This window comes from Varroa destructor, unplaced genomic scaffold (assembly GCF_002443255.2).
Source record: "Varroa destructor unplaced genomic scaffold, Vdes_3.0 BEIS01000003.1, whole genome shotgun sequence".
NCBI classification, from domain to species: Eukaryota; Metazoa; Arthropoda; class Arachnida; order Mesostigmata; family Varroidae; genus Varroa; species Varroa destructor.
Genome location: NW_019211456.1, coordinates 13,297,762 through 13,314,460, shown reverse-complemented (window position 1 = coordinate 13,314,460; position 16,699 = coordinate 13,297,762). Strand labels below are relative to the sequence as shown.

Here is a 16,699-nt window from a genome sequence, read left to right as displayed (position 1 = left end):
TTCCCTTATAATATTGCAATGGGCTTAAAATATGAAAATGTTTAAATGAGTATGCTGCAGGTACTTTCGTGGATTACTCAGCAAAAAGAGCGCGCATCTGTGGATGAAATAGAAGATGTCGATAGGCCCATGCTTGAGATGCTGCTTGACCAAATGGAGGCTGTCACCGTTGTGTTTTGTCAGTATAATCAGCTTCTCTCCACTGCAACGAGTTTCGCGCACGTGCATGCATACACAAGGGTTTAAAAAACGAATTTCTCAAGATAGTTGTTAAATGCTGGCTCGGTTGAAATACACTAGTAGTACTGTAAGTCGCCTATTACCAAAATTAAGTTTGTTGTATCCCGACTGACTGACAGACACTGCGGACTGCCAGACCTGTGACAAGATTCTCGAGGAACTGGAAAACATCGATGATGATACAGATAAATACGGAATCTACTTTGTCAAAACGGACGACATGGAGTATGCCAAAGAATTAGGCGTAACGGAGGTGCCTTCTTTGGTCTACTTCGAAAACCATTCACCCAGCATCTACTTCGGTTTGTGATCAATGCAGTGTACTTCTGCCATTTAAGAGAACCCTAGAAGTACTATGAAACATAACTGAGTGGTCGACTAGAATAAAGTTCATGAAGCGCAATGAACAAATTAATTAGTTATAAACAAGATTGTTTATTTCTCTTAGCACTCTAGTTAAAAACAAATAGATAGATCGGCGCAGACGCCTTACAGAAAGCTCGTTGTTTCTCTCGATGTTTCCCAGGTGACCTTACCAACGAGGATGCAGTACTCGACTGGTTGATCAAGCAGCGAACTGAGGACACGATCGAAAATATTAATCGCGATATGCTTAATCGGATGATCGAAGAGACCGATTACCTTGCCGTATTTTTCTGTAAGCAAGCTTCGCTTTGAAGCGCTATTTATTCTTTAGCTTACGAGTCCAATTATCATTAATATAAATCTTATATATGAATAGTCTTATCTGAAAACGCGGAACAAAAAAGCATATTTGACAATATTAAGTACGGCGTGTCTTATTAAGCTCCTATAGCCCTCTATATAGTAGCCCATCTACGAGGTGCCACCTCGCAGCTTAATGAAACGTATCGAATTGTATTTGTCAGGCTAATGACCTTCTTCCCAGATCTGGACATTCTTCTTTGTTTTTTATGACATATATTTATTGTTTTTGACGAATCATCCGATCATGACCTGAACCCCTAGTAATGAATTGACCTTCTATTTACGATGAGTTCTATTGGTTGCATTTGATGATTTCAGACAAAGCCCGTGATGAAGAAAGCCAAGAGATCTTAAAAGCGCTTGAAAATATCGATGACGACTGCGCTGATTATGAAGTCCATCTCGTTGCGATGGTAGACCATCTAATGGCCAAAAAGTACGGCATCCGAGACCCACCAGGGCTTGCCTATTTTCGTCATGGCAAGCACATAAAGTTTACCGGTATGCAAAGGGTGCTTTCGGTGCAGCCGTATGTGCGATGAGTTTGCAAGCAGCTTCGAGTTCGGAACGACTTCTTTTGTACTACGCAAATTAATCAATTTATGTGGATTCGTTTGATATGCGTAATAAACATCCAGAGAACTTTTATATATTTGAAAAAATCTCCCACAAAAAAACAAACCTGTTTCGCTAAAGTCTACCTTATGAGATAAATTTAATATAAACATTTCAGGTGATCTGTATGATCCAGAAGAAGTGTTGGAATGGTTGACAAATCCCGAAAATATGGAGATGGACGATGCGATTGAGCGCGTTAATAAGCGAATGTTTGAAAGGATGCTGGGCAAGGTCGAATCGCTGGCGGTCTTTTTCTGTAAGTCGAAACGTTTATACGAAGTCGACCTTGCTACTTAATTGATATATGAACCTATTACGTGGAAAGTTCCGCTTGGAATCTTGGAAAGTATAATATGGAAAATAGACTATCTACTTACACCTACATTCTAAACTGTGTAAACATGTAGACCCCATGGTCTCTACCAAAAGACGTTTTTGACTCTGAAAAATAGGTGCTAAATATGTTACATATATTCATGACGATTGATCAGATATGGCCCAAAGCCATCATTGATCTATACCTTAGTCGACTGAGACATGTCGAACTATAAGGGCGTTGCTACGTTCTGTGTAGGCGGTAAGATGCATGGTCATCGCAATGATAGACGACGCAGCACGTTAAGATGTTTGCCCTAATTAAAGTGCTATTTTTGGTTTCTTTCTAGAAATAGCATATCTGATAATGTTGAATATATGACACGGGCCTATATAAACGTAAGTAGCTAAAACCTGTGGACGATCTGTCTGACTTTGTTGATCTTTTTGGTCTGTTCTATGACTAATCGAATTTCGGAAGCTATCCAAAACTTTGACAACTACTATGGTTTACTGCCTTTTATACATTTATTGCGTACTTTATATTATATATACTAGTGCTTTATATCTAAATAAAATACTTACGTCATAAAAGAGCAGTCTTATGATGACTAAATCCGCCATTGCCTGTCCGGGGCAGAGATTAAGTATAGAGGGACGTTCTTAACGATAATTCGCTAAGATGTCTAAAGTGTTTTTCAAGCAGAGATGCAAACGGCTTGTACACGTTGTGTACTCGGCATAGTTGTTATTTCCAGGGAGAATTTTCACGCACCTGGAGCGATGTCTAAGTGCTTTACAAGTCAGTTGAAGCAATTCTAGTTGGGCTTTTCCTTGAATTGCCCTCATGTGTATCTCGCCTATTGCCTGCCACACTTCGAACTCTCCTATAGCATATTAACGACTGCAACAGCTAACGGCCAAAATGCTCGTTTTTAGCTCGTATTACTAAAATGCTCTCCTGTGCGTTCTGGCAGGTAAAAAAATTAGATGGAAAGTACCCAATTTTTACGCTTATTGATATAGTGTTTTTTTTTTCTTTTTTTTTTTTTTGTTGAACGGAATACTTTGCCCCGTTCGGTACAGAATGGACCAAGTATAGGCCTAACACGTACGCAAATTTTTCACCTGCAGTAGTCACATTCTTAGTCTCTTTGGCCATCGGGCTTCTCGAGTGCAGTAAAACGTTCTGTTTTGCTAAAAGCGCCTCTCTTCGAATTCCCAATTGATGACTGCTGAAAGGCAACTACGGTTGTAATTTTTCCGGAAAAAATCGAAAGAAAATATTTAAATTCTTGATGACCATGGAGAAATACAGACCAGGAGGAGGGCTGTTGCTGCCCTTATGTAGTTTTCAAGATGTAGATTTTTTATTTCATAGTGTTTCAGGCTTTGTTTTATAATGAGCCTAGGCGTTTACTTCGTGAATAGCCAAAACCCCTTACGACTTTCCCAAGAAACGAGCTATAGGTCTATAATTATTTCCACATATACTGAAAAATTGTCTCGTCAGATTCAATGTCGTACGGCACGGATCGTGCAACAAATGGCACTGGCTAAATATAATAATGACGACTGTCGCACTATCCTGCATCAGCCATTCTAGCAATCTGCTCACCCTGCTGTGATAGAGTATACCGTGCCTTACGGTCTGCGTGACGATCGTTGTAACCAGTCCATTCGATAGAGAGTATCTATCGTCAATCGACTTGGTTCCTCCGTCGGCAGACTTATGCCACAGACTTCATTTAAGAAAGTTCTAGAAAATACAATCAGCATTATCGTACAATTGCCTTTTTGTCCTTCTCGAAAAATGTTGGCCATTGTAGATAGCAAGACGACATGCAAACAGTGTTCACGGGTCCTGGAGGAACTCGAACGAATCGACGACGATGCTGATGCCGAACAAATTAAAATGGTGAAAATCGACGATGTACAACTGGCAAGAAAGTATGGTGTTTACGCCCTTCCCGCTTTTCTGTTCTTTCGCAAAGACGAACCGTAAGTGAACTCTTAATGTTTTCGTTGTTTCGATCACGATTGCGACATTGTCTACTACTGTGCCACAGGTGATATTGCCTATCGTTCGCAAGGAGAGTTTCTGAGCTCTTGAAGTAAATAATTGAAGATGCCAATGTAACAATTATGGCTTACTTTCATAATTCACAGGATCTAGCTAGCGACTGCCGATAGTCAGGACAGGATATTTCGTAGGCCGTAGGCGTATTTGAAAGTAAAGCTCAGTGTGGGTTGAAAAATCTGTGACAATCTTTGTGCTGTTACTTTTGGCGGTCGCTCGTAACATACACAAATCGATGATAAGATTTAAAAAAAAAAGGGATATAATGAGGCATCCTATTGGTAGTAATCGAGCAAGGTCAGAGTAAAAAGTAGGACCTGGCTTTCTTGATGCAGCCAAGAAAGCGAGGTCCTACTTTGACCAAAGCAAGAAAGAACTAGAGCTCCTTAAGCATTTCTAATCATATAATCACCTTCTTATATCTAGCCTCTATAATTTCCAAATAGGATCGCTTTTCTGTCGAATGATACGCCTAAACGTAGAGCGAAAGATGCAATGCATCGATGGAGTAATTTGCACTAAATAGGGAGCTCTGGATAATACTGGGCCGACGTGTTATGCACTACGTGATACTATGACGGCTGGGCTCTGACAAGATAAACGCCACTTGTTGGATAAATCAGGGAACAAGGTGCCCTTTTTTCTTCACAATATAGAACCCAACCATTTCTATGTTAAACACAGTTGAATTGGAAGTTTTGTTATTATAGTCATTAAATTCCCACACAGTTATTCGTGGATTATTTGGTTCTTGTCGCATTTAGTCGCCATTACTGAATAGCATAGCCGTATCGTGCAGCAGTCATTGCGATTTCTCTCGTTATAGTTAGTATAAGCTAGAAAAGGGCGCCAAGGGAGTCGTTAGACTCGTCAAAAATCTATTTAGCCATTTAGATTTGGTAGCGAAGTGAAAGGAAGAACGGGGAAACACTCAAGCTTGGCTTAAGAAATGTGCGATACATTTCACAGTGATCCAGTAATTTATGCGGGTGATTTCCGTACCGGAGAGAATATGCTTGAATGGATGCTTCTTCAGAAGAACCCAGATTCGGAGCGTATTGAAGAGTTGGTGGGAGACGAACTACGGAATATCATCAAGGAGGCACCATCGGTCGCCTGCTATTTCTGTAAGTGCACGCGCAGGTGTCTGTGCATCGTCTTTCCTCAGAGTTCCTCAAACGCAGAGCTAGACGCGGTTAAGATAGCGGCAGTGTAGATTATTTTGTTTTAATGGAATCTGTTTTAAGGAATTTGTTTTAAGGAAATCATAACCCGATACAGCAAGCGTAGTTTTGCCTTACACTTGATAGAGCTTTTAAACAGTCGTAGAATCAAAAATCCAATATTCGTTCCAGCCATAGCTGCTACTTAAGGGGTATGGTACGATTCCTAATCGATGGCAAGTGCCTCATTTGTAAGATGTAAGACTGTTGCCATCCTCTTATACATCAGAACCATACAGAAATGTGTGTTTCATAACGATGCCAAAAACATCCAAAAACAACAGCCGCATTCGACAGACTGAAGCAATGATAATTTAATGATAGGACATTCCTCGACGCGGAGGGTCAGCGTTCATTACTTTCGTCAATTGCTCTAATGGTGCGCGTCACAGCTTCTATAATTGATTTTGAATTTTTCCCAGCAAAATCGATACCACGCCGAGTTAGCATTTTTGTAACAAACTGCCGTTGACGAGCAGCTCTAAGAAACTGATCTGAAGCCCGAACAAGCAAAAAATTGAAAAGTTGAAATTTCAAGTTTAAGCGAAAGCTATAGATAATCAAAATCCAATTGCCCTAAAAGCTGAACCTAAAAAATTATCTGATACAACAGCGGAGTGGTCTGTCGATGATCACCAATGGACCCACGCCACATATGATGACAGCCAACGTTACTAATAAAAAAGACTCTACCCTAACTTGATCTTTATTCAGAATATAATGGAACCACATTTAGTTCGCCTACTCGTTTAGCTTTTTACCTACCCATGCAAAATAATTAAAAAAAATTTGCCCTTCTATGTTCCACATAGCTTATGTAAATGGATAGTATTTTTGAACCTGGCAAGATGTCTAATCACAGACTGATTGTTTTTGTTCCTCGGTTATCGTTTGGACAAGACAACCGAAAATGCCTGAAGTGTGACGGTTCAGCACAGAATCCGGGTAGGTTTAAGTTTTTTGCGGAAGTTTTTTTTAGGGACAACTTTCGCGTTGTTGTATCTAATCAGGATAGCGAATATTTCCGTTCTGTGACGTTTCGAACTAACAAGGCACCGTTTGGTTTATGATCAACTGTTCGTTTGAGTTTTGTGGTTATTTCATCCCAGAGAGAGGTCTCATTAATGGCCAATTATCTGTGTAGTGTAGTTAGTCAGGGGTCCGAACTTGGAGGCAACTCCCCCTCCGATGAATATTTGACAACCTTTTATTGAGCAATACGCTTTTCCTTCGCCTGCTTATTTATTCGTCCTTTTATTCTGTTTTTACCTAAAACGTCTTCAAGTGGTGCTCACCAATATACGACGACAGGTAAACTTTGCTAGTCGGTGATGTTTATTGGCCATGCTGTCATTACCACTAGTTGAGTTGAACACCGGTAGAACGTTTGATTACTTCATTTATTAGCCTGATCGGACACGACTTCTCTTTATTTATTTATATGTTCTGCTTCGCACATTACGCACATCTTTTTAGTTCTTCACGCGGTCTAACCTTCACACACATCAAGCGAAGGGGTTCGCTAATAAGCGCCATGATCGCCTCTGATCGCTGTTGCGTGTATAGAACAGAATACTGATATTCATATTAAATCAGTTGTTTTTTTTTTCTTTTTTTAATTGCAATTTAGTGATAATACTGCGATAGATAGATAGATAAGACGCAAAAATAAGGCGTCATATCTTTCCATCATCATGGACAATTTTCCCATTTTAGATTTAGTGTTTTGTAATTGTTTCTTCTATGTTTTACTAGTTTTTTGTGTCCACTGCTGTCCCTGGTGCATAGTACTAGCGTGCTAGTGGTGAGCATGTACGCTTGCTCTATATATCTGTTTTTCGTACTGAGACCTGTGGATATTGTGCAGGAGCAGCTGACACCGTCAAGCTTGAAGTTGCTTAGGCTTTTTTCGTTGCACACGTTTTTTTCTCATGAACGTTAACCGGCTATTAACAGTGCATAAAGTGAGGTTTTCGTTTTTTAGTTTGATGCGCAGTTATGTAGAAAGACAGCGAGCACTTGTGTATTCGGGTAGCTGCCCGGGTCGGATTCTTAGATTCGTACAAGTAGTGGACAGGCTGGGCGTGGATCAATAGGTTCTATTGTGTTATTTCTATTTTGTTGATGTTAGGATCGAAAGTGTGTTGAAAAGTAACTGCTCATCAAAGATATGCTTATGGTTCACGCTGTCATAGGGATTTTTCAACCTTGGTTTTATTTTTACCAAAAAGGCTTTTCGATTTTTAGTCTCAATGGGTCCTTTGATGGTGCGTGAAACTAACGTCAGTGTGTTATGTTGTTGCTTGACTTCCGTGCGTCTTATCATGCTGACCGTGATGACTGTGATGGCCTGAATGAAGATGAAGAGAAAGTTGACTGCGAAGAGTGTCGGAAGATTCTAGAGGAACTAGAAAACATCGACGACGATACGGAGAGGCACGGAATCAAGTTTGTCAAAAGTTGTGATCACACCGTGGCTAAGGAGCTTGGCATTAGGAGATATCCAAGTCTTGTTTATTTCGAACACAGCATCCCCAACATTTACGAAGGTTTGCAATCATTCTCAAGCTTCAATAATAGCATCCCACCAAATGTTGAAATTAGCCAATAAGTAGAGTGAATTATAAAAGGATATTTCATGATTATTTAAATATAGTTATGTTTTTCGACGAACAAATCATTTTTCACGTTGTGCTATAGTATGCACAGACCGAAAGACAAAGTTGGTTGGATAATAATTTTTGAGGCTGACTAAGACATAGTTTTGTCAACATATTTTCACTCTACATTGCTCTTTGGGCCATAGTTAGATGCATTTCTTCCTAATCATGTCTCTAACAACTTGATGACAAAGACGGTACCCGTGATTTTTTTGTTATAGCTTAAATTTGTTTTTTTATTCTCTTGCTTTCGAACTGTTCATTTTTCTTTTACGTTAAAACGATCGTGCGTCAACAGACTTATGACGTATACCTGAATTCGGTGTCTTTGAGAAAGACTTTTAAAAATTATACGGAAATATGTTGTGAGTATATCCAGATTCAGATACGTGACCCATGTCAAACTGGGTGGTGACTCACTGTTGTGTCAGCGTCCATTGGGGTACAGTCAGAACCAGATGACATTCGCTAACTTATTACGAAAACTTCTCTGTTTCTGTATTTTAGTAAAACATTCTTTCCGTTCTAAAATCGAACATAAAAGAAACCGATTTAAATAATGTAATCGAGAAAAATCCTTCGTATTATGTCTTAAAAATTATTGATATAAGCGTTTCTGATCGTTGATGGCAGATTTAGCAAAATGATCATTTAAGAAAATAAAGGAACTAAGCGTGGGGGGCAAGGCAAGTGCTTTGCGTAAGATAGACCCTGTTTATATTTCACAATACACATTTAAAAGAAATATTCTCTGCCACAATGCTCTTTTCAGTATTAGAACATATTAGACTCTTACGGTGTCAGAGCCTTTGGTAAACACAGCACAGAAAGTTTGCTTTCCAAAGCCGTGAAAGGGTGCTACTTATATATCCTATTTGTGAAGTAGTATTTGCAATAACGCTGATCGAATCAAAACCATATTCTGAACAAAATATATTTGTCTTCAAATTGAAACGCTCAGTGCACGACATCAGTCGTGGTGGACATGATTTTTCTATGCCTTACAGGCGACCTGTCGGGAGAGGAGGAGGTCCTTCAATGGCTCATCACACAAAAGACCGAGGACACAATCGAAACCGTTAACCGAGACATGCTCGAAAAGCTTTTCGAGAATACGCAATATCTTGGAGTATTTTTCTGTACGTAAATTGACGTGTACAAATGTTAGAACCTTTTTCTGAACGGCTCCTTAAAGTAACTGATATTTACCCTATTAAACGGCTACATCAGGGACGTATCCGAAAATGATTTGCAGGATCACACTTCTGGTTAGTGATGATCACTTTCTTATCAATAATGGTATAACAAACAACCGAAAAAGTTTGCCTTCGCAAAAAAAAATTGTGCTTTTTTAAATGACTTACAGTAATCGTTAATTTAAGAGAATTGCTCTATTGATCTATTTTCATCCCCGAAAAGACAAATCGCACTGCCGGGCATGTGATCAGGCCCTAGCAGAGCTGGAGAGAATTGATGACGAGACGGATCTCTTCGGTATCCACGTGGTCAAGATTCAAGATGTTGGTCTCGCGAAACGATATGGCATTAAAACCTTCCCGGCACTTGTATATTTCCGCAACGGAAATCCACTCATATTTGAAGGTATTTCAAAGATAGTTCTCAAAATGACTAAGCCCTCAAGGATACGACTCATTAGAGGATCAGAGGCAGCATATAATCTCTTGTGAAAACAGAACTTTTAATTTGTATATATGTTTATGGTTGTGGAACGACGAGTTTGACTATTATTCTGCACGTTTTCAAAAAATCAATGCATTTTCTTATGTTGTGTCTCGATCACAGCCTGTATTTTATCGTGAGTCTTGGATTTATATTCTATCGAATTATTACAGGAGACCTGAAAAATGAAGAGCAGGTATTAGAGTGGCTAACAGATGACGACAATAGAGAGCTGGCAGGCGAAATTGAGGAAGTCAACGAGAAAATGCTTGATCGGCTTATCGAAAGTTCGCCTTTTCTAGCTGTACTATTTCGTAAGCATTCACAGCATATTTCACGGCCGATAAGGTCATGATTAAGCTACGTTTTGTGTGTTACATGGTATTTCAGTGCCTATATATTGTGTTCGAATGGATATTTCTACGTTTACAAACCAGTATTTAGAGTACGATGCCTTTTAGAAATTTAGAGGAGAGTATTTCTTCGCGCGAAACTTTTGTAGCCACATACCCCAATAGCAACTTGCAGGTGTTATACCGAGGCAAGTTATGGGTCAAATGCATAGATAACGATACGAGTACCAAAGGAAAATCACGCCTGCTAAACATTTCTGTTCGGCGAACGCTTCGCCTTATGGTTACAGTGGAGGAAGACTGCGACGACTGTGAGCGGGCTCTAAAAGAACTCGAGAATATTGACGACGAAGCGGATATATATGGTATCGACTTCGTCAAAATCAACTCCCTAAGTTCAGCGGCTAAATTCGACATAACTACATTTCCCTCGCTCGCTTATTTCCGCAAGGGCAGAGCAACGATCTATGATGGTGAGGCTAGCCATTGAAATAAATCACTAATCGTTTTATGATCTCATGTGAGGCGTGCATAATGTGCTACTGTTAAATATGCAGAGCGTCACATCGATGTTATGGTATACCCGCAGGCGACCTTACAAAGGAAGACAAAGTTCTTGCTTGGCTTACTGCTCAAGAAAATATCGAGCTTAAAGATGAAATCGAGGAGGTTAACCGTAAAATGCTGGAAAAATTGCTTGACGAGAATGACTTCGTCGCCGTCTTCTTCTGTGAGTAACATACAGCGAATGGGATTGTACACTGATTGATAGCACGGCTATTCTTGCGTATGCAGATTCTTCACAGTGAGTTCAAGACGAGATTTAAAATCAAGATGATACAATCGTTTCATATAGAAATCATTGACTTTCTAGTTGAACTGAACAATGACGACTGCGACCAGGTCCTAAAGGAACTTGAACACATTGACGATGAAGCTGAGGAGTTGGACATAATGCTGCTGAAGATCAACGATGTTAAGTATGCTCGGAAATACGGAATCAACAAGGTGCCTGCCATTGTTTACTTTCGAAGAAAGTTCCCCTCAATCTTTAGAGGTAACGTCATGGAAGGACAATATCCATACGGTAGTCATCTTCGAATTTCTCATGAGGATACATACCTATACGTATAGTATTAATAATTAAATTTATTGGCCAAGATATAATTCTTCTAGATTAGTATAAGTTTTTATCAACGTTACTGTTCCAGGTGATCTGATGCATGAGGAGCAAGTTCTTGAGTGGCTACGTAAGAATCGTTATAGGCAACCTGAATTAACATTGTTTATGTACGCACTGGTGATTGTTGCAGTAGGTTTTATCGGCTACACTCTATTCCTTATTTTTTGCATGAAGGACGTGACCAAGGATAAGAAAGAATAAATTCTGCACGACCAGGATAATAATATACATATATAGTGATATGGTAAACTCCTATGAAATACTTCTGTTAGTTGCTTCATTGGTCAAGTAAGCGAGGTGGCTATATAAATTGCTTTACTTCTCCAACTGCGCGACAATAACGACTGTTACAAACAGAACGTGAGCAGAGAACTATTGGAACGGTCCAGAAAGAAAGCCATTTATTGACAGATGTATTGTAGACGGAAAAACTAACTGATCCCGATACCAATATATAGAGCAGTTGTACGGTATATAAGATCTGTACAATAGAGCTTTAAAATGTGGCCTCAAAATGAGCTGTACTATTTTTACATTTTGTCACAAAGATCACAGTGCTGGTAGGAGTTAGAAAAGAACGCGATGGGAAGGATGCCGGATCGAACGCAAATGAGAGCTGATGTTCAATCAGACTTGTGCGTATTTCTGTGGAAAGATGGCAGGCAAGGGCAACGAGCGAATTTGCATGTACATATACGTATTGCAAAATAGAAGACATACCAGAACAAACCAATACGAACGCTGGGGCCGCTCAATGACGGAATCGATTTTACAATTTCAAATGTTTTAAATTTTAAACAAAAACAGAAAATAAGCAACGACAAAGCCCGACCCAGTGCACATATGATGTCGCGCTATTGTGACGACCAACTTTTGCACACACGACGGGCATATGGAATTTTGCCGTCCAACATTACCGATACGCTTTTTGATGCCTGGAAGTAGCGCGAAGTACTAATCTGTGCGAGATTTCTCTTTTTGATCGTAAATCGAACGAATGGAAAAGATATTTAAGAAGAGACCGGCTTCGAATTGTGCCTCAAGAAACTAGTGAAGCCCGATCTTACTTTGCATGTTTTAATACTTTGAAGTTTATCATCTTCTAGTAATTGTCTATCGTATCAGAGATGCTTTCCCGTTTTTCACTGCTGCCCGGCAATAAACGAGGCAATTAATGCATAAATTAGTTTCTAAAATCTGTAAGCCACTCACTGTAGGCAAGTCTTCCGTAAAACTAGGACCAGTAAACCAGGAACACTAAAGATGGGGCGAACGATATCAAAGGTCACTTGTAATATATCCAATAAACAAACTGTTTTTTGGCGATCTATGGGCCTTCTAAATTGTTACTATATGTTCTGATAAATTAGGGAAGTGTTATGTATATACATATATTTTTTCCGCATACTGAAGAGTGCGCAAAAATTCTATAACAAAATTATCAAAGATTTTTCCGCAAATCTATCTCTCAGATTCATAAACATGAACAAAACACCGTTATATAATTAGCGTTTCGGCTTGGCTGCAGCTTTACGGACCCAAAATTATGATTCTATCATATTCAATCTTCTGATAAACAACAAATGAAACAACATTTAGTTTATTTTGAACAACTACCACAACAGTTCCCGTTCAGTATTCTGTTGAGGTTAATCCTGCGATTTGTTGACATGCTCATTCTTCATAGCTTTGTCATATGCGTCTATATGGATCTTACACCGAAAAGATCTACTGATATGAAAGGTCACATTAATGCTGACTAGTAACTACATTTTTGTTTAACTGCTGGTCTTAGATCATCCAAACTTTTTATGAGATGGGTACATTTACCCACCTGGCTGGGCGAGATCAGGTACTGAGTAACTTTGCCTATTATATTCTGGAATACGTCAACGGTATCCGTATAAGTCGTTTACTGATGTAGAGACCTTCATTGTGTGACACCCGCTCTGTTTATCACGAATGGCCTGCGTTGTCTGTGGGACAGAAAACACAGAAGGGTGAGCTAGTTATAAATCGTAGCTGAGAATGATCTAAAATGAAGTCTTCGTAGATGCTTCTAGTTACATATGGATACGCTGACAGTCGCACGGGCACCAGTGCAAAACTCGTCATTAGATTTTCTAATGACGAGTTTTGCACTGGTCACGCTTTCCACTTTTATATGGCTTTAATGTAATACTAAGAGCACATTAGGAAGGCAAGTATTTTTACAGCTAAAAATTGTATTAATCTATATCGTATAGAGAGGTAAACGATGTTGTCATGGCAGTGCAAGATTTGTTCGAGACCTTTCAAATTAGATGTGTACCGCATCAATGACCGTTCACCATCGTTAACACCACATTTGGGCTTTAGCAAAGATATATTTTGTTTCGAAAAACTGAAAAATATTTTTAACTTACTAATAAAGCAGGCCATCTTTTTTCCTATAAGATATTTGCATGTACCTTTTTTTATTTATCGCCCTTCTTTGCCTGACTGCTGGAGGATGTCCAGCGTAGTTTTACATTAACATTAATGGAAAGAAGCGCTTAGTCTGTAATTCAAAAGCCATTCGTATGTGCCTGTTCTCGGATCATTACATCGTAATCCCTTGCGCATTACAAGCAAAAACATTGTCATTTATGATAATAAATTTGTTGCGGGCCATGAGCATTTCCAATGTACACTTATTTTAGGAGAATGCGCCCGAGAATGAGTCACTAAATACTAAAATGAATAAATTTTTAAAGCTGTACACACTTCAGTTTTTACGGTTTACTTGGGAACTAGATGCGTAACTAAAAAGCTGTTTATTTACAAACCTTTCCTTTGCTGAAACAAAGATAATTTTTTTTTGTGAACTTACCCGTCAAGCTGCTATTTAGGATGGATTAATCAAGTAGAATTGTGTATTCGATCATTTTTTTTTCAATAACTAACTTGCTAAATCGATAATCACCATTTAACGAATGCTCTTTTACTATCGCTTACGCTTTCACTACAGCCTGCCCTGCTAAAGTTTTAGACGAGTATCACTAGAGAATTTCTTCTGCTACAGCTTTCAAAAAATGACACGACCGAAGAGAACAACCCGATTCTGCCATAGTCTTCTTCTGTGCACTGGCTAACAACATCCTAGGGCATTTACCTACCGCGCCTTCTCGCGCTATATTTTCGGACAGCTTTCTCAATGGTATCGGAAGCCTCGCAATGATCAAATACACCAATGTGAACGCGTCATTAACCTGACGTCGGAACTACAAGGGGACTGCCCCACCTCGCACCGCTTACTTTATCACTGTTAGGGCCGTTCCCAGCATTTACAGCCTCCAAATAAAATTTCACTTGGGCGGGCTTTTGGCTGATTTCGCAATCAGCCTTTGGCGGACTCTTCGACTGACTGAGAGCAAAAGCCATTTCGATAAAGCGGGTGTGACATAGAGAATGAGAGGCTTTTTATAATAAATCGTTTTTCTTCTGTTAAGCTACTGGCTACAGTAGACGGACGCGTGACCAAAACGCGGCATGTTCATTATCTGCCATCTAAAGGCGGGAAAAAAAAAGTATAACCCGTAAATAAGTCGTATAGTAGACAAGTCATTAAGTAACGAACGCTTCGGAACGTTGTACGTACGGGAACTTAATCTTGATACAGAGGATATTCGTTCTGTGACATGAAGTTTTGATAGAACAGTATTCAGCTTTTTTTTTTTAGGTATCCTTACATTGAATGTCTGAAAGCGTAAATGTAGCGTTTACTGGTTCAATTATATCTTTCAGTCTTCAACCATTTTACTGATTACTTAAATAAAATTTAAACAACTCTGAAAAATGTATTACAAAATTGCTATATAAGATAGATATCTTGGATTGGCGTGACTGAGATCACGAGGAATAACCGCTGCATACGAACGTTAGCCTGTGTCGGTGCGTTAGGTCAGCTGCACCTCAAGGTGTACAACTGCATACGAAAAATCCTGATTTTTTCAATTACCTTTTCCAATGTTAGCCAAATGGCGGGCGCATTAATCATCGTTGCGTATAGCAACACTGGGTGGGTTTTTTTTTTGAAAGAACTTACCAGGGAACAGTTATCTTACCCTGGTACTGGATTATGAATTAGAAGATTAAATGTGAAAGGATGATATATAAATACCGGATTCAGCATAGGCGTATTCCGCCTGTATCCCCTTGTAAAATTCTTCGTTTCCTTGATACGGCAAACGTTCGTAACAGAGTTGGTTAGCCGCTGAACGCAGCTGCCACTACTACGATTGGCGTCACCCCTCCTGCTACTGTTATTGCTATTGCTACCGGCGTCTTGCCTCTGTTACTCCGCTCAGCCAATGCCAATTTTTAAGCCCATAAGTGTCTAACAACTGGGTCTATTGAAGAGTCATTCATGCCCGAACGACACTGATGAATGGGTTTTTACATGTAGACCCTGCTTTAGATTACAACCGGTGCTAGCTAGCGAACCCAGACACGGCGGTGCCTAATTGCACAGAACTAGCTTCAGATGTGAGAGAATCGACCGACCCACCTATCGAACGTCCATGTTGATATTCCCATGGGGGTCATTTGCGTAGACCTCTCTTTCTTTCTATATACAAATATTTGAATGCTTGAAAACAGTGCCGCTACTTGACATGCGATTAGACCGGCCAATAGCCATTTTGAACATAAGGCAACGTCGAAACGCTCGCTGTCACATATTAAGCAAACAAAAGCGCGATCACCATGCGGTCAAGTCGTTCAACCGTACAAACCCTAAATATTATGAAACGATAGGTTTAGGATTCAGATAGTACGGACCATAAATATTGTATAGGTAGATGTTAATCGTTTTTGTTATTAATTAACAGGTCACTAGTGTGGCACATAGTGACATAGGACAAAAGTTCGACCCAATATTAGTGTAACCAGAAGTTACGTCAGCGAACCTTGAGCCATATATTTGTAACAGCCAAAATACAGCTGTCGTCAATGGCTGACCTTAACTGAGTTAATAGTAGTTCAACGAAAAGCAGGCTTCGTATATGCTAGAAATAGCTAGTCTCATCCTTTACATTATTTAGCGTCTTGTTTTTGCTTGGACGGTTTGCGGTTATGTCGCCGCGTCAGGATTACTTCGGACAGGGCGAGCCGCTGTAAAGTGAACGGCGGCTTCTTCGAGTACTCAGGATTCCCTAACAGCTTTGTGCAATCGCATAAAGATATAATGGCATTTTTCAACGTAGAGAATAGAACTAGCCGTTTGCCGATCGTATTAGATACAGCGGATGAGTTGTCTTAGGCGTAATGAAATTCGCACCTGTCTTAGCTTAGCAGGCAGCGCGTTTGCCTTAGGTTCGAATCCGGGGATAGACACAAGTAGTTTCGTCGCGGGAGCCAGCCATCTGGTGGAATGCCGAACGGCGATGTTGTAAAGTTTATAGTGAAGTTAGCACGGCTAGTCGTATTGGGAAATAGTAAATGTCTGACTAAAACTTGATGGATTTTGCAACTCTTGTGTAGATTTCCCTTAGAAGTAACTTTGGCACACACAGCGCAATGGAACTAACTGTCAATAATAAAAAATATAAAGAATACATTTATATGTCGTAATTGTTAGTTTACTATAGGCTATCGTG

The 16,699-nt window shown here is 39.6% G+C and overlaps 1 protein-coding gene across 5 annotated transcripts in view; it reads left to right on the top strand.

The window, feature by feature from the left end:
• hlk (hulk) overlaps window positions 1–12,407 on the top strand; it is a 29,815-nt gene extending 17,408 nt beyond the window's left edge. For 3 of the 5 annotated variants that reach the window (XM_022796952.2, XM_022796955.2, XM_086983511.1), the window contains 16 exons: window positions 61–178; window positions 360–542; window positions 767–898; window positions 1,288–1,470; window positions 1,703–1,843; window positions 3,732–3,903; window positions 4,952–5,109; window positions 6,106–6,150; window positions 7,566–7,754; window positions 8,873–9,004; window positions 9,285–9,467; window positions 9,719–9,859; window positions 10,189–10,371; window positions 10,488–10,628; window positions 10,773–10,955; window positions 11,110–12,407. In XM_022796952.2, the coding sequence (XP_022652687.1) occupies window positions 61–178; window positions 360–542; window positions 767–898; window positions 1,288–1,470; window positions 1,703–1,843; window positions 3,732–3,903; window positions 4,952–5,109; window positions 6,106–6,150; window positions 7,566–7,754; window positions 8,873–9,004; window positions 9,285–9,467; window positions 9,719–9,859; window positions 10,189–10,371; window positions 10,488–10,628; window positions 10,773–10,955; window positions 11,110–11,282 (2,457 nt within the window). In that variant the 3' untranslated portion in view covers window positions 11,283–12,407. The remainder of the gene's footprint in view (window positions 1–60; window positions 179–359; window positions 543–766; window positions 899–1,287; window positions 1,471–1,702; window positions 1,844–3,731; window positions 3,904–4,951; window positions 5,110–6,105; window positions 6,151–7,565; window positions 7,755–8,872; window positions 9,005–9,284; window positions 9,468–9,718; window positions 9,860–10,188; window positions 10,372–10,487; window positions 10,629–10,772; window positions 10,956–11,109) is intronic. The other 2 variants (XM_022796953.2, XM_022796956.2) reach the window with 1 other exon arrangement.
• The last annotated feature ends 4,292 nt before the right edge of the window (window positions 12,408–16,699 follow it).